Source organism: Oratosquilla oratoria, chromosome 11 (genome assembly GCF_046742065.1).
Source record: "Oratosquilla oratoria isolate Oo_2021 chromosome 11, ASM4674206v1, whole genome shotgun sequence".
Lineage (NCBI taxonomy): Eukaryota > Metazoa > Arthropoda > Malacostraca > Stomatopoda > Squillidae > Oratosquilla > Oratosquilla oratoria.
The window spans coordinates 15479374-15496008 of NC_134787.1; the positions used below are offsets into that span (position 1 = coordinate 15479374).

Genomic DNA, 16635 nt, shown 5'->3' on the forward strand with positions numbered 1-16635 from the left:
CCCTGTAGTCTATCAAGTGCCGCTTCCATATGTTCTTACCCCCATAGTAAAGACTCAGGGAGGGGAGGACGCTGCGGTCAATTCCAAATGTACCTTGATATGCAGTAACCCCACCTCCATGAGTAAGTCCTGTGCCAAGACCTTCTTGGTAAAGGTCTATCCTGAAAGTAAACCAGAGCTCGGAGTGTGGTGTTATGCCATCCTAGACGATCAGTGCAATTGCTCTTTAGCAAGGTCTGAGTTTTTCGATTTGTTTGACAAGCTGAGCAAACGGGTTTCATATCGTCTAGCTACCTGTGCAGGTGTAACGGGCGCTTCTGGGCGCACCACCAAAAATTACACCATCGTGTCTTGGCATAACTCACAAGAGGTGCATATCCCTAAGTTAGTGGAATGCGACAGCATTCCCAGTGTAAGAGAAGAGATACCCACCCCCGCCATAGCTCGTGGTTATCCCCATCTGTCCGATCTGGCCGAATGTATTCCACCTCTGGTTCCTGAAGCTGAGATTCTACTCATCATTGGTCGAGATGTGCCTTCAGCTCATTACATTTTTGACCAGAGAATTGGACCTGTCAATGCCCCTCTAGCTCAACAGACCAGTCTGGGTTGGGCAATCATTGGGGAAGTGTGTCTCCATGGCACTTGTAGGCCTCCTGTCATTAGCAGTTTCAAAACATCCTTTGTACATGATAGACGTCCCTCTATAGTCGCACCATGTGGTAACCAGATTCATGTTTCTGAAGTAAAGGATGATTTGTTCAAGGTAACCAAAGATGATGACAAGGCCGCCCTGTCGATTGAAGACAGGAAGTTCTTGGATGTTATGAACTCAGAGTTCCGCAAGGATCAAAGTGGTCATTGGGTCGCGCCACTGCCTTTCCGTCCCAATGTTGTAGCCACCAGTAATAATAGAGACTTTGTGTGGCACCGCACACTGTCTCTCCATCGTAGCCTCAGCACAAAGCCGGAAAAACGTCAGCATATGATGGCCTTCATGCAAAAGATGTTAGATCGTGGGCATGCTGAGGTTGCACCACCATTGAAGTCTGATCAGAAGTGCTGGTATCTTCCATTGTTTGGGGTGTACCACCCTAAGAAACCTGACAAGATCAGGGTTGTGTTCGACTCTTCTGCCAAATCCAGAGAGTTCTCCCTAAATGATATGCTGATGTCAGGTCCTGATATGACAAACAGTATTCTCGGGATTCTTCTACGTTTCCGTCAGGAAGCTGTAGCAGTGGCAGCTGATGTAGAACAGATGTTCTACAATTTCAAAGTGAAGACTGAGCAAAGAGATTATCTCAGATTCTTCTGGTACAAGAATAATGACCCTGATGAAAGGTTGATTGAGTATAGAATGACTGTTCACGTTTTTGGGAACACGCCATCTCCCGCCATTGCCACCTATGGCTTGCGTAAGTCTGTAGAAGATGCCTCTCCTGAAGTTCGCTATTTCATAGAGAACAATTTCTACGTGGATGATGGGTTAGCATCTCTGCCAGATGCGGAGACTGCTTACAAGTTAATCCAAGACTCTAAGTCAGCACTTCAAGAAGGAGGACGCCTGCGCTTGCACAAGATCACTTCCAACAGTAAGGAAGTGCTGGAAAAGTTTGCCACCAGTGAGCTGGCTGATAACCTTCAGGAGCTGAACCTAACTTCTGACTCTATGCCTATGCAGTCTAGCCTGGGCCTCTTATGGGACATCCAAAGAGACGTTTTCGTCTATAAGTTCATGGATTCAGACAAGCCTTCGACAAAAAGAGGGATACTGTCTGTTGTAAATAGTCTGTTTGACCCCATGGGATTCTTAGCCCCAGTAATAATAGTGGGAAAACTACTCCTAAGAGAGATAACCAATCTAAAGTGTGGTTGGGATGAACCCATACCAGCTAAGATCCATACCAAATGGTCCAGATGGCTAACGTCCTTAAGGGACCTCAAGGATATAAGCATCAATCGTCAGTTTGCTAGTATTTCTTTGTCTCAAGCTCACCGGATAGAGCTTCATACCTTTTCAGATGCTTCCAGAGTAGCAGTAGGAGCTGTATCATATCTTAAGGTTTTCAGTGATACCAAAGGCTACCAGGTGTGTTTTGTGAGGGGACAAGCTAAAGTAGCTCCCAACCATGGTCATACTATTCCCAGGTTAGAGTTGTGTGCTGCAGTGATGGCAGTTAATCTCAGCAATTCCATCTCGGATTGCTTGGACAAACCCTTAGACGCAAGGCATTTCTATTCTGACAGCATGATTGTCTTGGGCTATATTCATAATGAAAGGCGTAGATTTCAGGTCTACGTGAGTAACAGAGTAGACCACATTAGGTCGTCCACCGAACCTAACCAATGGCATTATGTACCTACAGATTGTAATCCAGCAGACCTGGCTACCCGTGGTCTTGAAATAACCAACCTAAATCAGAGTGATTGGTTGTCAGGTCCCTCAAGCTTATTTGAGGATGTTGTATCCACCAGTGGAAGTTTTCCTCTTGTAAGCCCTGAGACAGATAAAGAAGTAAAGGTATCAGACTACACAATTGAGTCTGAACCCCTTGTTAGTGCAAACAAAAGCAATGTAGAGCCTGCAATTGCGTCATTAGCTCAGAGGTTCTCTAATTTCTCCTGTTGGAGGAGACTTGTAAGAGCGGTAGCTCTCCTTAAGCATATAGCCCGTTCTTTCAAACAAGGTAACAAGTGTTGTTCAGGTTGGCATATATGCAACAAACATAAGTCACCCGATCAACTAGAAGATGCAGCTGATTTCATTGTTCAGACATACCAAAAGGATTATTTCTCGTCTGCCATGACTAAATTGCAAGGTGAAGTTTGTTTACCTCCTTCCAGTCCCATTGCATCTCTGTCTCCTTATTTAGACCAGAAGGGCCTACTTCGTGTAGGAGGCAGGTTGAGTCAAGGCAGTGATGTACTTGGTATGCTTGCAAGGCCTATTATTATTCCAAAGGAATCCCACTTAGGCTTGTTGTTGATCCGTCACTACCATGAGACAGTGCACCACCAAGGGAGAGTGATTACAGAAGGAGCCGTCCGTACAGGTGGTTTCTGGATTTTGGGAGGGAAACGTACCATTTCTAAGGTCATTTCCAAATGCGTCACCTGTAAAAGGGTAAGAGGTAAGGTGTGTGTTCAGAAGATGGGAGACTTACCCGTCGATAGACTTACTCCCAATCCGCCATTTTCCTATGTAGGAGTTGACCTTTTTGGCCCCTGGCATATAAAAACTCGGCGCACTAGAAGTTCCTTCCTCGAAAGTAAAAGATGGGGCGTTCTGTTCACCTGTCTTGTTTCCAGAGCTATCCACATAGAGACTGTAGAAGAATTGAGTACTTCTTCCTTCATTAATGCCTTAAAGAGATTCATTTGTATTCGTGGCCCAGTTAAGATGATGCGTTCTGACAGAGGCACGAACTTTGTAGGTGCTGTCAAAGCACTGAACTTGCTTGCCATTACCGATGAAGGTGGTGATGTCAATAGTTTCTTGTCAAGTCAAGGTTGCACTTGGTTGTTTAACCCTCCTCATGCTTCTCACATGGGTGGAGCATGGGAGCGTATGGTGGGGATAGTCCGCAACATCATGAATGTGATACTGACTAACCATCACCCCAAGGCATTAACACATGAGGTGTTAGTAACCTTCTTTGCAGAAGTATGTAAGATCGTGAATTCCAGACCTTTAGTTCCTGTTTCCTCGGACCCTAGTAGTCCTTTCATTTTGTCTCCGTCCATCCTTCTCACTCAGAAAACTGATATTCCTGTAACTCTTCCTGAAGAGATAGATATTAAGGCAGTATACAAATCTCAATGGAAGCATGTCCATCACCTTGCTGAGGAATTCTGGAAGAGATGGAAGAAAGAGTATCTTTCCTCTTTACAACCCAGAAGAAAGTGGGTCAATTCCTCTCCAAATGTAAAGGTGGATGATGTAGTGTTGGTAAAAAATCAAGAGTGTCCCCAAGGACAGTGGCCCTTGGGTATTGTAAACAAAGTATTCCCTGGCAAGGATGATTTAGTCAGGAAGGTCCAAGTAAGAGTTGTGGTAAACAACAAAGCCCTTGAATATGTAAGACCCATTTCTGAGCTTGTGTTGCTAGGTCAATAGTTTTGGTAATTTTTCCCCCTAGAAAATTAGGAAGGGAGTGTGCCGTTACGAGAGGTAACGGGGCTTTTTTATATGTCCGTGTATCCCCATGTTTACATATCTTTTTGTCGTAAGGCTCGTTTCCCCTCGGAAGAGGTTTCCAAGTTTGTTTTTCGTCATGTTTAATTTAAGTATGCTGCGAGCAGAAGCTTCGTCTGCTTAAGAATACTATCATTGTAAGTTGTCTGCAAGCTGGGCTGCAAGATAGCATCTCATTATTTGTACGATGTTCACTTAAAGAATTAGACTTAAGAAGGTGTGTAAGAACCGGTTACTGTGGGTCACCTCTAGGCGCCAGTCTTGGTCCGATCTAGAAAGATGTACACACCCCACGCCTAAGCAAACCATGTAAGTCTTAAAACTCTTTGTATTTGAGGTTTAGAGTATTCTAGTGCATCCTTTGTGATACCCTCTTCTTGGGTAGCCTTTAGCCTATAGTAATTATAGTACTTTTTACAGTTTTTCATCAAAACCAACGTATTATCGAACGATGGATCAGATCTGCATTAAATACGCATCAAATATCCCCGTGATTCTATAACCTTCAGTCCCAAGTCTGTCTACGTCACGGACGCTATGATGTTGAATACCTATTTCATCTCCGGAGTCCCAGTCGATTCCGGCATACATGTCATTGCAATATTAATTATTGACAGTAACTGGCATTATTGCCATAATTACCATTATCATAATTATAATTGTTAGATTTTATACTGGTATTATATCATCATTACCACATTTAGATTAATAGTATTAGCTCTATGATTACTCTTGATTTAATTAAAAACATTATAACAAAGAAAATAGGATTATCTTCACGTGTTCATGCTATGCTACGAAACCGGTTAGCAATATTATGTAGGGTTGAGCATACGACCAAAACTTACTCCAAACCTCGAACCACGATTACAGACGATCAGGAGCCTTGTGAACAAAACTTCTGGAGTTACAGTTCACCTGTAGAAGACCTGAGGACACAGACAATCACGGGGAGGCTTGGCCAGGAAGCCAGTCGAGGGAAACGTCTTTATGCGCAGAAAGCACAAATGATGGAGTGGACTGCGCAGCTTTCAATAAACAAACAAACAAGAACGTAGAGGAATAAATAAAATTTTAAGGATTTCCAACAATGGATGAAAAAAAAAACTCAAAACTTTTACCTGAGGAACACACGGAATCCGCCTTTGTAGCAAAAAAAGGCAGTAGTTCATGATAACAACGGAATAATGTACTAAAATCAACGACACGGAATGACAGACAAAAACGAATGAAAGGTAAACCGACTAAAATTAAGTTTATTATTATAAATACCTTAAGAATAATGGAACAGGATACATCACAAAGACACATAATTATATTTTCTTACGCGGTATTTGTTCAGACTTCCTAGCAGGTTGGCGTGGGTGGTAAGATAATATCAGGTAAAATGTAATCCAATGAATTGACTTAATGTCGCCCTATATAAGTAGTAGAAACAGCCCTTGGCGACTGTGACCTGATGTCGCCCGACCATCGTAAGATAATTGACAATGACCTTCCGCTCTCCTTGGCGACTGTGACCTGATGTCGCCCGACCATCGTAAGATAATTGACAATGACCTTCCGCTCTCCAGGGGGTAATTGGTCGCTACGCTTATTCAAACTGTCCTTGTTCCTTTGTATCATGTATATATTGTCTATGTATTCCTATCACTATGTACTTGTTGCACTGAAGATGTAATATACGAAAGCGCTCTGCTTCGTTAGTTTCTTTTTCCAAGTGGTCTACTTTGCATAAGTGAACACACGTACCCGTGTTCTTATTAGCATATATATATATATATATATATACATATATATATATATATATATATATATATATTATCACATATATTCCCATATATGTAAGGTTTAAATGGATTTATTACTTTGGATAAGAGGTCATTTACGATTACATGAGTGTCCGATTACAGAGAACACGTAGGGGGAAAGTTGTCGATACAATTAGGCGTTTGTTCTTCGTTGTGCGTAACACTTCCCGCCAGCCTAGAGCGGAGTAGAATGTTTCAGCTAACTTGGCCAATCAGGTTCATTCTCTATAGATGCTAATCCTATGGGCCAATCAGAGGATTTTTGTAGAAGGAATCAGGGCACCTTCTGGCGTGTCAGAGAGTTCAGTTTAGGATACGAAGTGCCATCTAGAGGTTGTGTCGCCTCGGGAGGATTGTCGGCTGATGTAAGTCCTCTGTACTCCCCCTGTATTATTCGTAAGATAATTAACTCAGCTAGAATTTCATTTAGGTGTTATGTGACGTCTATGTCAGTGACGCGGAAAGCCTAGACAGTGTTTTCGTTGGAAATTAATTTCTATTTCACCCCCGTTAAAAGTTTTACGAGCGGGAATCTTCTGTTCTGCAACTTATTACTCAATTTGTATGTCCTTATTTGTAATCACTCGTGTAATCCTATTAACTTTAATGAATAGTTATCTGTGCGTTTCATCTTCCTTGATTTTAAGTGCAAAATTAAGTGGCGACCTACAAGCGAGCCACCCTAAAAACATAGGGTCTTGGGAACTCATTCATTCATTCACTCTTACTATGTGTTACAAGTCAGAAGGCCTTGTAATTTTTCTTTAAGGTATCCCAAACACATAGGATGATAGGGTCTTGGGAACTCATTCATTCATTCACTCTTACTATGTGTTACAAGTCAGAAGTGCGAGCGGATTCGTAACAATACACACACACACACGTGTATATATATATAAATATATATATATATATATATATATATTTATACAGCGAAAAAAATACACGGTAGCGACGAGCGATTTCGCTCGGGAAAGTTCCTATGTCGCTCTCGCAAATCCAATAGCGGGAGCGATCCCCCACAAAAAAATCGTTCCCGCGGCAAGATTCGTTTTTCATGCATTATCCATCATTTGGCAATCCCTGAATCCCATCACCATTGATGAAAGGATCAGAGCAAACACAACTTACCCGTGATCAATCATTGCATTATCAATCGATATCATAAACGCAACGCATCAATCAACTTTAATTTGTTGATGTACGTACATATGTGTACGTGGTATAGCTGCTAGAGTTCAATGGCTTACCTAGCCTAGCTTCGTATCAGCTGCATGCGCGCGTATACTAGTACATGTTGACTAGACTCTACACGACTATCGTGCTACATAATGTCGCTAGTTGCGAATTGCATGGTACCTGTATGCAGGGAAGTTCATTGGTTGAATGCAGCTAGCTGCCCAATCAACGCGCTGGCTACATGTACAATGCACCACACCCAATACCACATCACCGCATGCATACGTACACTTTACATATGCAAACTCCCTCCGACATGAGTAATGAGTTAGCCTTCCAATAGTTTGAAGGAAATCGAACCTGCAAAAACATGGCTCTGGAAGTATCAAAAAATGTTCTGGTAAAAAAAAAAAAAAAAAAATTATTTTTCCATATATATATATATATATATATATATATATATATATATATATATATATATATATATATATATATATATATATATATATATAATTTGTACCTTCCACAGAGCTTTTGTTTGCTGCCTCCATACCCCACCTCCCCCTCCTCCCGCGTCTTGATATCCGGTCAAGGCCGGCGCACCCTCACGGCCCAAGAGGCATCCTGCCATTCTCTCTTCCTTGACCTCCCAGAAGCAACAATAGAACTATTTCCCAACGGGTCCCTTCGCCGGCTTTGAAACTGTTACACTATATATGCATGTATATATATATATATATATATATATATATATATATATATATATATATAATTTGTAAGAAAACTGTTTGTGTACACGTGCGTGTATAAGGTCAGCATTACCTATGGATCAAATCCATGGATCCGATCTTCCATTCAGGAGGATAATAGCTGTTGATCACGAGTCCAGCACGTGACCCAGAACAATGGCGAATCACGCACGATGGTATGAAACTCCAAAGTCTCAACCGGAAGCGTAATAGCTGTCGATCGTGAGTAATTCACGTAATCTAGGACCATAATGAACCACACACACAGGTCAAATATAAAGTCCGTTAGCTTGGCATCCGTTGATACGTTGTAATGTGCATCCCACCTTCCTCCTCACTACGATAGCAACTGAGCAGACGATTTGCACGTGGGGGTGACTATCAACTTCTTTAAAAGGGTTCGTCGAGATAAAACAAATGCAAAGTAGATTCAGAACCACTTACACACTGTCTAAGGGGGTATCAAAACGGCGAGTTGGATTTAATCCTTTTTTTGTTCGACTTTGAAATACATTGTCACGATTTATAAAATATTTTGGTAACAAGCTAGGCAGATGTATATGAACACACACACACATCAATATACACATGTGAAACTACATTTCTGCTATCAATGACTACGCATTTTCTAGCTCAATCTACTCTAGTCAATGTGAAAAAGTCCAATCATATTACTGTATATATTAGCTGAGTCAGATGTGAATGCATGAACGTGAGATCTTCAAGTGACTTTCTACTTCATCGTCGTCGTCATGGTCACGTGATAAGACCATAGCCGTGACTTAGGCATGCTTTAGTGATAATGCTGGGGGCATGAGTACATAGCATAAGCTGTTATGAACCGTATGCTCGGAGAAAATACGGCCGTTATTAGCGACGACGCGTGGGTTTGGTTCCAACATTATTCGTCCACGTCTATGGCAAGCAGTCACGAAATACAAATTACATCATCTGAAAAATTGTTGCGACATCAATTCACCACTAGCGTATGTACATGCACGTACCTATACGTATAGATTCACATAATGATGCGCGCTCTCAAAATATATGCATAATTTCATTCTAAAAATATCTAAATAAGTAACATCGATTTGCCCAAAGGACACTACGAGAACGGTAAGTTTTGGAAAGAATAACAAACGCATACGCACGCACGTACACACACCGGCACCCGCAGGATTTGTTTCAACCTAAGATTGTATTTCTCGTCACACTGGATAAACAACTTTTTCCAATCAACGCATTAACATATAAAATTTATCGCACCAGGAACGCCATGAATACGCAGATACTTTATGTAACTTCGCCCCTTTGATCACAAGGAGATATACACCATATACTGAGTTCTTGTTTATCCCATAAGAACATTTTCATTCACCGAGCTACAAGGGAAATAATGCTTCCATTGCTTTCGTCAGTATATTTCATGTGTTAAAAACAAATAAGATGAAATTTTATATCAAATTTAGTAAGAATTAGAACCGGCATCTAGACAATTTGTTAGAAAATCTAGACAGTATTATCTGGTAGTGATGAAAGTGGTCTAAGCTTCTGGCGATTTATTTTATAGTATTCTCTATTGTGGTCTGTCATACCGGATCAACATATTAGGAGCATTATCCTTACACCATGGGTTTTCAGCCTTACTTGGCCCATTCACCCCTTTCACCATTTGTCTGAATGTCATTCCCCCCTCCTTTCCAAGATTGCCTGTTTCAAAAAGTGCATTCTAAATAATATGCAAACATTACTAAAAACCCTTTTATTTTTTCCAAATCAATATATATATTTTTCCCATATTAGTATAATTCCAGCCCAGGTGACAGGCCAGATAGGCCAAAACCTATAATTGCTTTCCTCACCGCGTAAACTGACTGTGGTCACAAATCACCCCCAGAAAACCCAAAATTCCCCCCTGGGGGTGAATTTCACCCCTAATGAGAACCCCTGCCTTACACCATATCCCACGCACGTACGTTATAAATACAAACTCCCGGTTTGGTATGATTCCAAACAGCTCAAAGACAGTTCCGGTATATCTACCTGAATCTTGCATAACTGATAAGGAACAGGTCTTACATGAAACTCAAGTCTTGGACTACCGAATCACTTCAATATCGAGCGACTTCAAGGGCACGAAGTCAAAGAATGATAAAGGATGAACCTATCGACAGGAGACCTTTTGGTACATAACTAGGTCAGATAGAAATGATAGATATTTAAACTGAGAAATTAATAAACAAGCGAACCAAACCTCACCACGCAGAACGTAAAAGATCTTAAATTTCATACCGGAAGTGTAATACGTTTTCCAGAACAGCGGTTCCAAAAAAGTAAATAATCAAATAAATTAAGTAAGTGAACAAGTAAATATATTTATATGAATATCTATTCATATTTACACACGATGAAGCAAGATACAAATAGGACAAAAAACAAAGTAAAATAGTATAAGATAAAAAAGACAAAAAGGAATACAAATCTGTGACGACACGCAACCCCTAAGAAGCTTCTTGATCAACATTAAAAAACATCGATTACATATCAACATCATCAATGGCGTTGGGACTTTTATCAGCACAAGGAAATAAATCTGAAACTAACGTAAATGAGTGACAACACAAGTGAGAAAAAATAATAAATAAAATAGAATAAATATGTGAAAAACGCACACGCGTCGCCAGGCAATGTTATTCCCAAGTCGAAACAGCTCAGAGGCCAACGTGACACCGTTAACCTTATTACGATAAACTGGTTCCTACGATAAGCTGATTCACGCTATATCTTGGTTAAGTTTCTTATCTGATAACTTATCTCCTATACAAAGGAATCCAAGGCAGTAAACCAGTTATCCTTTACCAAATCACGTTACTAAATTTCCGATAATGGGAAGAGCATTTCCTCCAAGTAATAAAATCATCTGCCCCACGGCAGCTGTCAACGATCCTCTGGCCCTCCAACGGATCTCACTGGGAAGAAACTTTCGACTACTGTCTTTGTTGAATTGATAACGAAGAGCTGTCGCCGGTTGTTAGTTCTTCTTGCAAGACGGATAAATCATACGTCATTCACCAATGTGCCAAGCAACAACCGATGTATATTCTTAAATCAACTCTTGAGGAACTGTTATATTATGTCAGCAATAACTGGCGCTTCTATCATTGGGGACGATACAGCAACGAAGAGGTGGCGTCACAGAAATTGCATTTCTGATATTTAAGAGGAATAACAGAGGCAGAATAATAGTTAAACGTGGTAAGATTTTTATTTCATAAATCATACGCTGCCAATAACAAAATAAATAAGTAAAAGAATTTATAATGGATAAGCCCATAATCCTGGATGACAGAGGGCACAGGCTTCAATCCAGTTATTGTGTAACCAAAATCCCAGTTGTAACTCTAGCCAGCGCTCCAAGTTGATTAAACGTCTGTAAGGAACAAGTGCGAGCTTTGTAACCCAAATCAACAAACTCTTGGTAGGCCATTGGGTCTGGAGGAGGCAAGACCACGAGAAAGAAAGCGACATGACGTCACGTCGCGCGGTGACGTCACCACAAAACGCGCCAAGTGACTGAACAGTTGTAATTTAAGCACTTGAAAAGCATACGGGCAAGTATTTCTCTTAAGCAATAGGATCCAAGCGACTTCACGGACATTCTTTTTACATACATATACCAAGGCTTTTCCCCCCTTACAAGGGAGGTAGCCAAAAAGGAAAAGGCATAAAATCATTCTCACTCATTCCATCCCTGAATTAAAGGGATGAAATGGGTAGGAATGATTTAATGCTTTTTCAAGAAATTATTTTACTGCATTGTATCGTGTTTGTTGTTGCTGTCCTCAACGTAATTCAATCAATCCACAGCCAAGCGACTTCGACCAGTTGTGGAAAACAGCGGAACTTGAATTTACAATAAAACTATCTAACTAAAAACAATGACATGTTATACAGTATATATTTTGCTAGATAAACTATTTCGAGGGACGCCAACGAATATAAGGGATTATCCTGTCTAAATGTATCACGCAGTTACCATACATGAACCTTATCACTACTATTATCATTTTAGCAAATGCATTTCTAGATTCCACTAAAAATTCACTTTGACAAATCCTGGTGATTTCCATGTTTTTGAACGAATAAAAAATAAGAAGAAAAAATACGAGACAAAAATATAAACAATTCCTAACCTAACCAAAATTGTCTTGTCCGAAATTGTGATTTTATAACATGTATTAGTTCATGACACACACACACACACACACACATATATATATATATATTCCAAAGCCCCTTTCCCACATACAAGGGGGTTGGCCAAAACAGACCACACGCCCACTTCATACACATTCAAACAACCACTCACTCGGAGTCCATAATTCAACAAAACCTCTCCTAACCTCTGCCACATCACTCCTGCAAACTTCTCTCACTAAAACCCAATTCAAGGACCATCCCATCTCAGCACCTACAAATACTTAATCGACAGCAGTTGATGAACGCAGCTGGGGTAAGCAAGCTGGCAACCACACTGTCCTTGGGAAAGATGGGCGTGCATAAGGTGGGCGTAGGCATATTCCTGGTGAACAAAGAACACAAACCGTCTCAATAACACAACTTACACACTAGCTCTACCTGCCCGCCAGACGATTTTATTTACCAATTATAAAAAACTTATGCCAATTTAGATTAAACTTTGTAATTTTGTCCTGGCTGCTGCCGGGATATTATTAATTTAAGATCTCCCCGCCCCTTCCCCCCACCTCCCCCCTCGGCAGAGAAAGGGGGAAAAGAAAGATCAGTTTGGGTGGAGCACAGAGGTCGTCCATATTTGGAAAATAACCTTCCACCACCACATCTCCACCTGTAATCACTGACCACCCCATTCCTACGCATAAGACACGCCAAAGAGAACAGAATGTCTGTTGTTTTTCATTACACAACGGAAGTGGGAATGGAGAATTCCCACTTAGAAATACATATAAGAATGATCACCGTTTATGTGGTTAAGAGGGCATTGAAATCTACTTGAAAGAACGTCCCCACCCCTCACCCCACTTCCTCCTTTCTTCGAGAAACCGAACGATTTTTTTTTATAGAAAACGGGGATCATCTCCGTCTCTTCTTGTGTTACCTTCCACGATTTCTTTCTCTCCCATAAACATCTCTATATTTCCCCTACAGCTGAAAACAAACAAACAAATAAGTACATAAACGAACAACGAGATAATAACTAGAGAAATCAATTAATTATAATGATTTGAGACTACTCCGCGCGTCGTCACTAGACCTTAATTAGGCAACGGAGCAACGCATGCCTAAAATGTCGACATAACTTAACCTAATATAGCCTAAACCAAGTCTAGCTAAATCCGACATAATCTAACTCAAATAAACCTAACCGAGTAATATTCCATTCATTTTCTTTCTACTAGACATTTAGAAAGGAGAGAGAAAAAAAAAAGAATGTCAACATTTTGAGATTACAGCATACATTTATGGAATATGCCCATGGGGGGGGGGTACCTAGACCCTTTGACCAACAGGCTACGCCCGTACACTGATACACGAAAGGAACGCATCCCCTCCTCCTCCGCCTCCCCCTACTCCTTCCGGCCCCTGGATGCGTACTCCGGGGTCCTTGGCAAAGGGTTGGCCGCACACACAAAAAAACGGAGTATTAGGAGGAGGGTGTGGTGCAGAAAAAGGGGGAAGAGGCAGTGGGAGGGAGAGGAGGTGGGGAGAAGCAGGAGGAGAAAAAGGCGGTATAGACAAAGAGGGTGGAGGCAGGCGAATGAAGTGTGTGGGGAGGAGGAGGAAGTGGAGAGAAACGATGATGAGGGGGAGGTGGGAAGGGTGAAAGAGGAAGTGGAGGATGAGAACGAGGAAAGTGGAGGAACAAGACCTCGGGCTGGAATCAGGCGGAGGGTGTGGAGGTGTGGAGAGGGGATGGCCGACATGGGAGGAGATTACCGGAGGGGAGGGAGGAGGAGGAAGAAGAGGGGGTCTGGAACACGAGAAGGTAGGAGGGCTCTTTGCACTCGAGAAAGTACAGAAGAAAGGCGGATACGCCAAGAGGCGCTGAGTACCAGCTGCCGAAGCCGACACCTATGAGTATTAAGTGATTTCAGGACTCTTAGGCGGGGGGGGGGGCAGGTAACAGCTTCATGGACTGGAGAGTAGTGCAGGACTCGAACCCACGAGAGCCGCGTGGTTCCCATTACACCATCTGTGCAATTTCCACTACAGAAAGACATCGAAACATTTCCTCCCGTACAATGACGGTCTTTACATATTATATACAGGCTAGAATCAATTTGATCAAGATAAGGGGCGTGTGATGGAGGTTAAGATGGATTAAACCCTTATTAATGATGACAGACATTAAGGATTATATCCTGGTTAACGGGGTCTTGTGTTGCTGACTTTGTTCCCATAAACGTCAAATAATCCAAGAATCGACCGCGGGAGAAGGGGGGGGGTGATTGATGGGTGTGTCGAGGATGGCGGGGGAGGGGGAAGAATGAGAAAGGGGAGAGAGGGGAGAGCAAGTGGGGATGGTGAGAAGGAAAGAGGAGGGGGAGACATGTTATATAATACAGGCAGACAAAATTAGGGATACCAGATATGTGTGTGTGTGTGTGTGTAACATAAGGTGACATGTTAGGCAATGCTTGGTGCTTACTGTGTCTGCTGCCAGGCGATTGTATTCATTTAAAATGGAACCCCGTGAAACCTAAAGACACTATCGCGAAAATTGCCTGAGCAAGGAGTTACCAAGACAATGGACCACAACAAACCGACGACCTTCGTACGGTTCAAGAATACGGACAAGACCTCACGAAGAGATGAGATATCGGTGGAATGAGGAAGCGAAGGAATGTGTGTGCGTGTTTAGAACATAAGAATGAAGGAGACTGCAAGAGACCATAAGGCCTACACCAGGCAGAGGGATGAGCGTTGGTAGTGGAGAGAGGGAGGAAGAGAGGACCTAAAGGTGGATAATTGGGGAAGGAAAGGTGTCTGGGTCAGTAGCGGTGTGGGAAAAGGGCGTAGTGGACGTACACTGAACTGGTACGAGAACAAGTGATCGAGGAGTTTGACCAATGGGGTAAAGGTAATTCAGAACGCATGTTCTGTTGAAGTCGACTGCAGTTACAGCATTGTTCAGTTTGCAGATTACTTTCTCAATATATATATATATATATATATATATATATATATATATATATATATATATATATATATATACACATACATTTATCAACCACAATTCACTTTATTCTAAACCATCGAGAAACTCGAGGAGGCATACATGCAGAAATTCAAACGAGGTCATTGGCTGTACCACGTTTAAATTTCTGCATGTATACCTCCTCGAGTTTCTCGATATTGATGGCTTAGAATTAAAGTGAATTGTGGTTGGTTGATATATATATATATATGTGTGTGTGTGTGCAGTTAAGCTCAAAAAGCCGCAAAAAACTAAGAGGAAACCACTATTAAGACATATATATACACACTAAAACTTGTAGTGTCACTAGCTCTCAGAGCTACAAGAACTAATGGGGACACTAGGAATTCCTGACACTAGACATACTACAAAGGGGTTCTCAACGTATTATCTCACATGTCCCTTCCTGATGCATTCCTGTTCTTAAGCCTTCCTGGAGAAGACTATTTCAACACTGAATTGAATCGTTAAAATCCACTAACTACCACTAGTTTTCGGTTATTGGCCCCACTAGTGAACCTCTGTGGCCCACTATGGGTTAGTGATAGCCGGTTGAGAATCCCTATTCTAGATTCTAGAGGTGTAGAGTTCATGAGATACTCTGGGTCTCAGATAAGTTACGGTGGATGTTACAAATATCATGGAGACAAGAGTACATAAACAGTAAAACCAGAATTCTATTTACAGGAACGCGTCCAGGTTCACAGACTGAGGTCTTACCTTGAACCTCAACCAAGGTCACCTACGTGACCTGAGGTCAACCTTTAGTCCACCTCCACGAGCAGGACGCCGACTTTCGACACCTCTGCCCTTGACGTCACCAAAACCTCTACGTGGAGTTCCTCCAGCGAGAACCCTATGAAAGGGCCGCGCATGCGTACAAGTCCAAACGGGGGATTAAACGACGCATACTTACTGTTTGCTCGGGGAAGGGCTGATTCTCGAGCGGAACTGGAGCCCGAGGCCGAGTGCACACGTGCCCTTGGTGCAGTGCGACCTTAGGGTGACGGAGGACTCCCTCCGGTGACGGTCGTCCTCGTGGATGCTGCGGCCGAGGATGGAGCTCCCCAAGCTCTCGATCGAAGTCTCGAGGTCCTCCGAGGACCCGGAGGTGTCCATCATGACCGGCAGTCCTAAGGAACACCCTGTGGGTGAACCCGTTCACTGTGGACTCGTGGGGGGGAGACTAGAACCCCGTGGGCGGGGAGAGGGGGCTCCCTCTGGGGGAGTCACCGAAGTAATATTGAACGTCTTTTGATAGTTGTGGCTGGAGAGACAACGATTTTTCTCTAGTCCATCATCGCTTAATACAATGTAATCTTTCCTGTAGGAGTTCACAAGTGTCATCCGAGATAGTGACAAGTGAGTCACGACGTACGCAATTCCTCCCTGGGAAGGGAGGAGATCGCGAGAGACCTGCCTGAGGCCGTAGATAGGGTGACCTTGAAAAGAACAAGAGCT

The 16635-nt window shown here is 42.2% G+C and overlaps 2 protein-coding genes across 3 annotated transcripts in view; one reads left to right on the forward strand and one right to left on the reverse strand.

Annotated features, from left to right (window-relative positions):
* Positions 1 to 16341, reverse strand: part of LOC143029613 (uncharacterized) — a 163145-nt gene extending 146804 nt beyond the window's left edge. The window contains exon 1 of one of the 2 annotated variants that reach the window (XM_076192351.1): positions 16091 to 16341. In XM_076192351.1, the coding sequence (XP_076048466.1) occupies positions 16091 to 16296 (206 nt within the window). In that variant the 5' untranslated portion in view covers positions 16297 to 16341. The remainder of the gene's footprint in view (positions 1 to 16090) is intronic. The other variant, XM_076192352.1, reaches the window with a different exon arrangement.
* Positions 81 to 4780, forward strand: LOC143029615 (uncharacterized). Its single transcript, XM_076192360.1, has 2 exons — positions 81 to 4507; positions 4619 to 4780. Exon 1 carries the CDS (start codon positions 119 to 121, stop codon positions 4118 to 4120), a length of 4002 nt encoding a protein of 1333 aa, XP_076048475.1. The 5' UTR covers positions 81 to 118; the 3' UTR covers positions 4121 to 4507; positions 4619 to 4780.
* Positions 16342 to 16635: the final 294 nt, after the last annotated feature.

Excerpts from the sequence above, each read along its gene's own strand:
- LOC143029615 (XM_076192360.1), top strand. The coding sequence starts at position 119 with ATGAGTAAGTCCTGTGCCAAGACCTTCTTGGTAAAGGTCTATCCTGAA.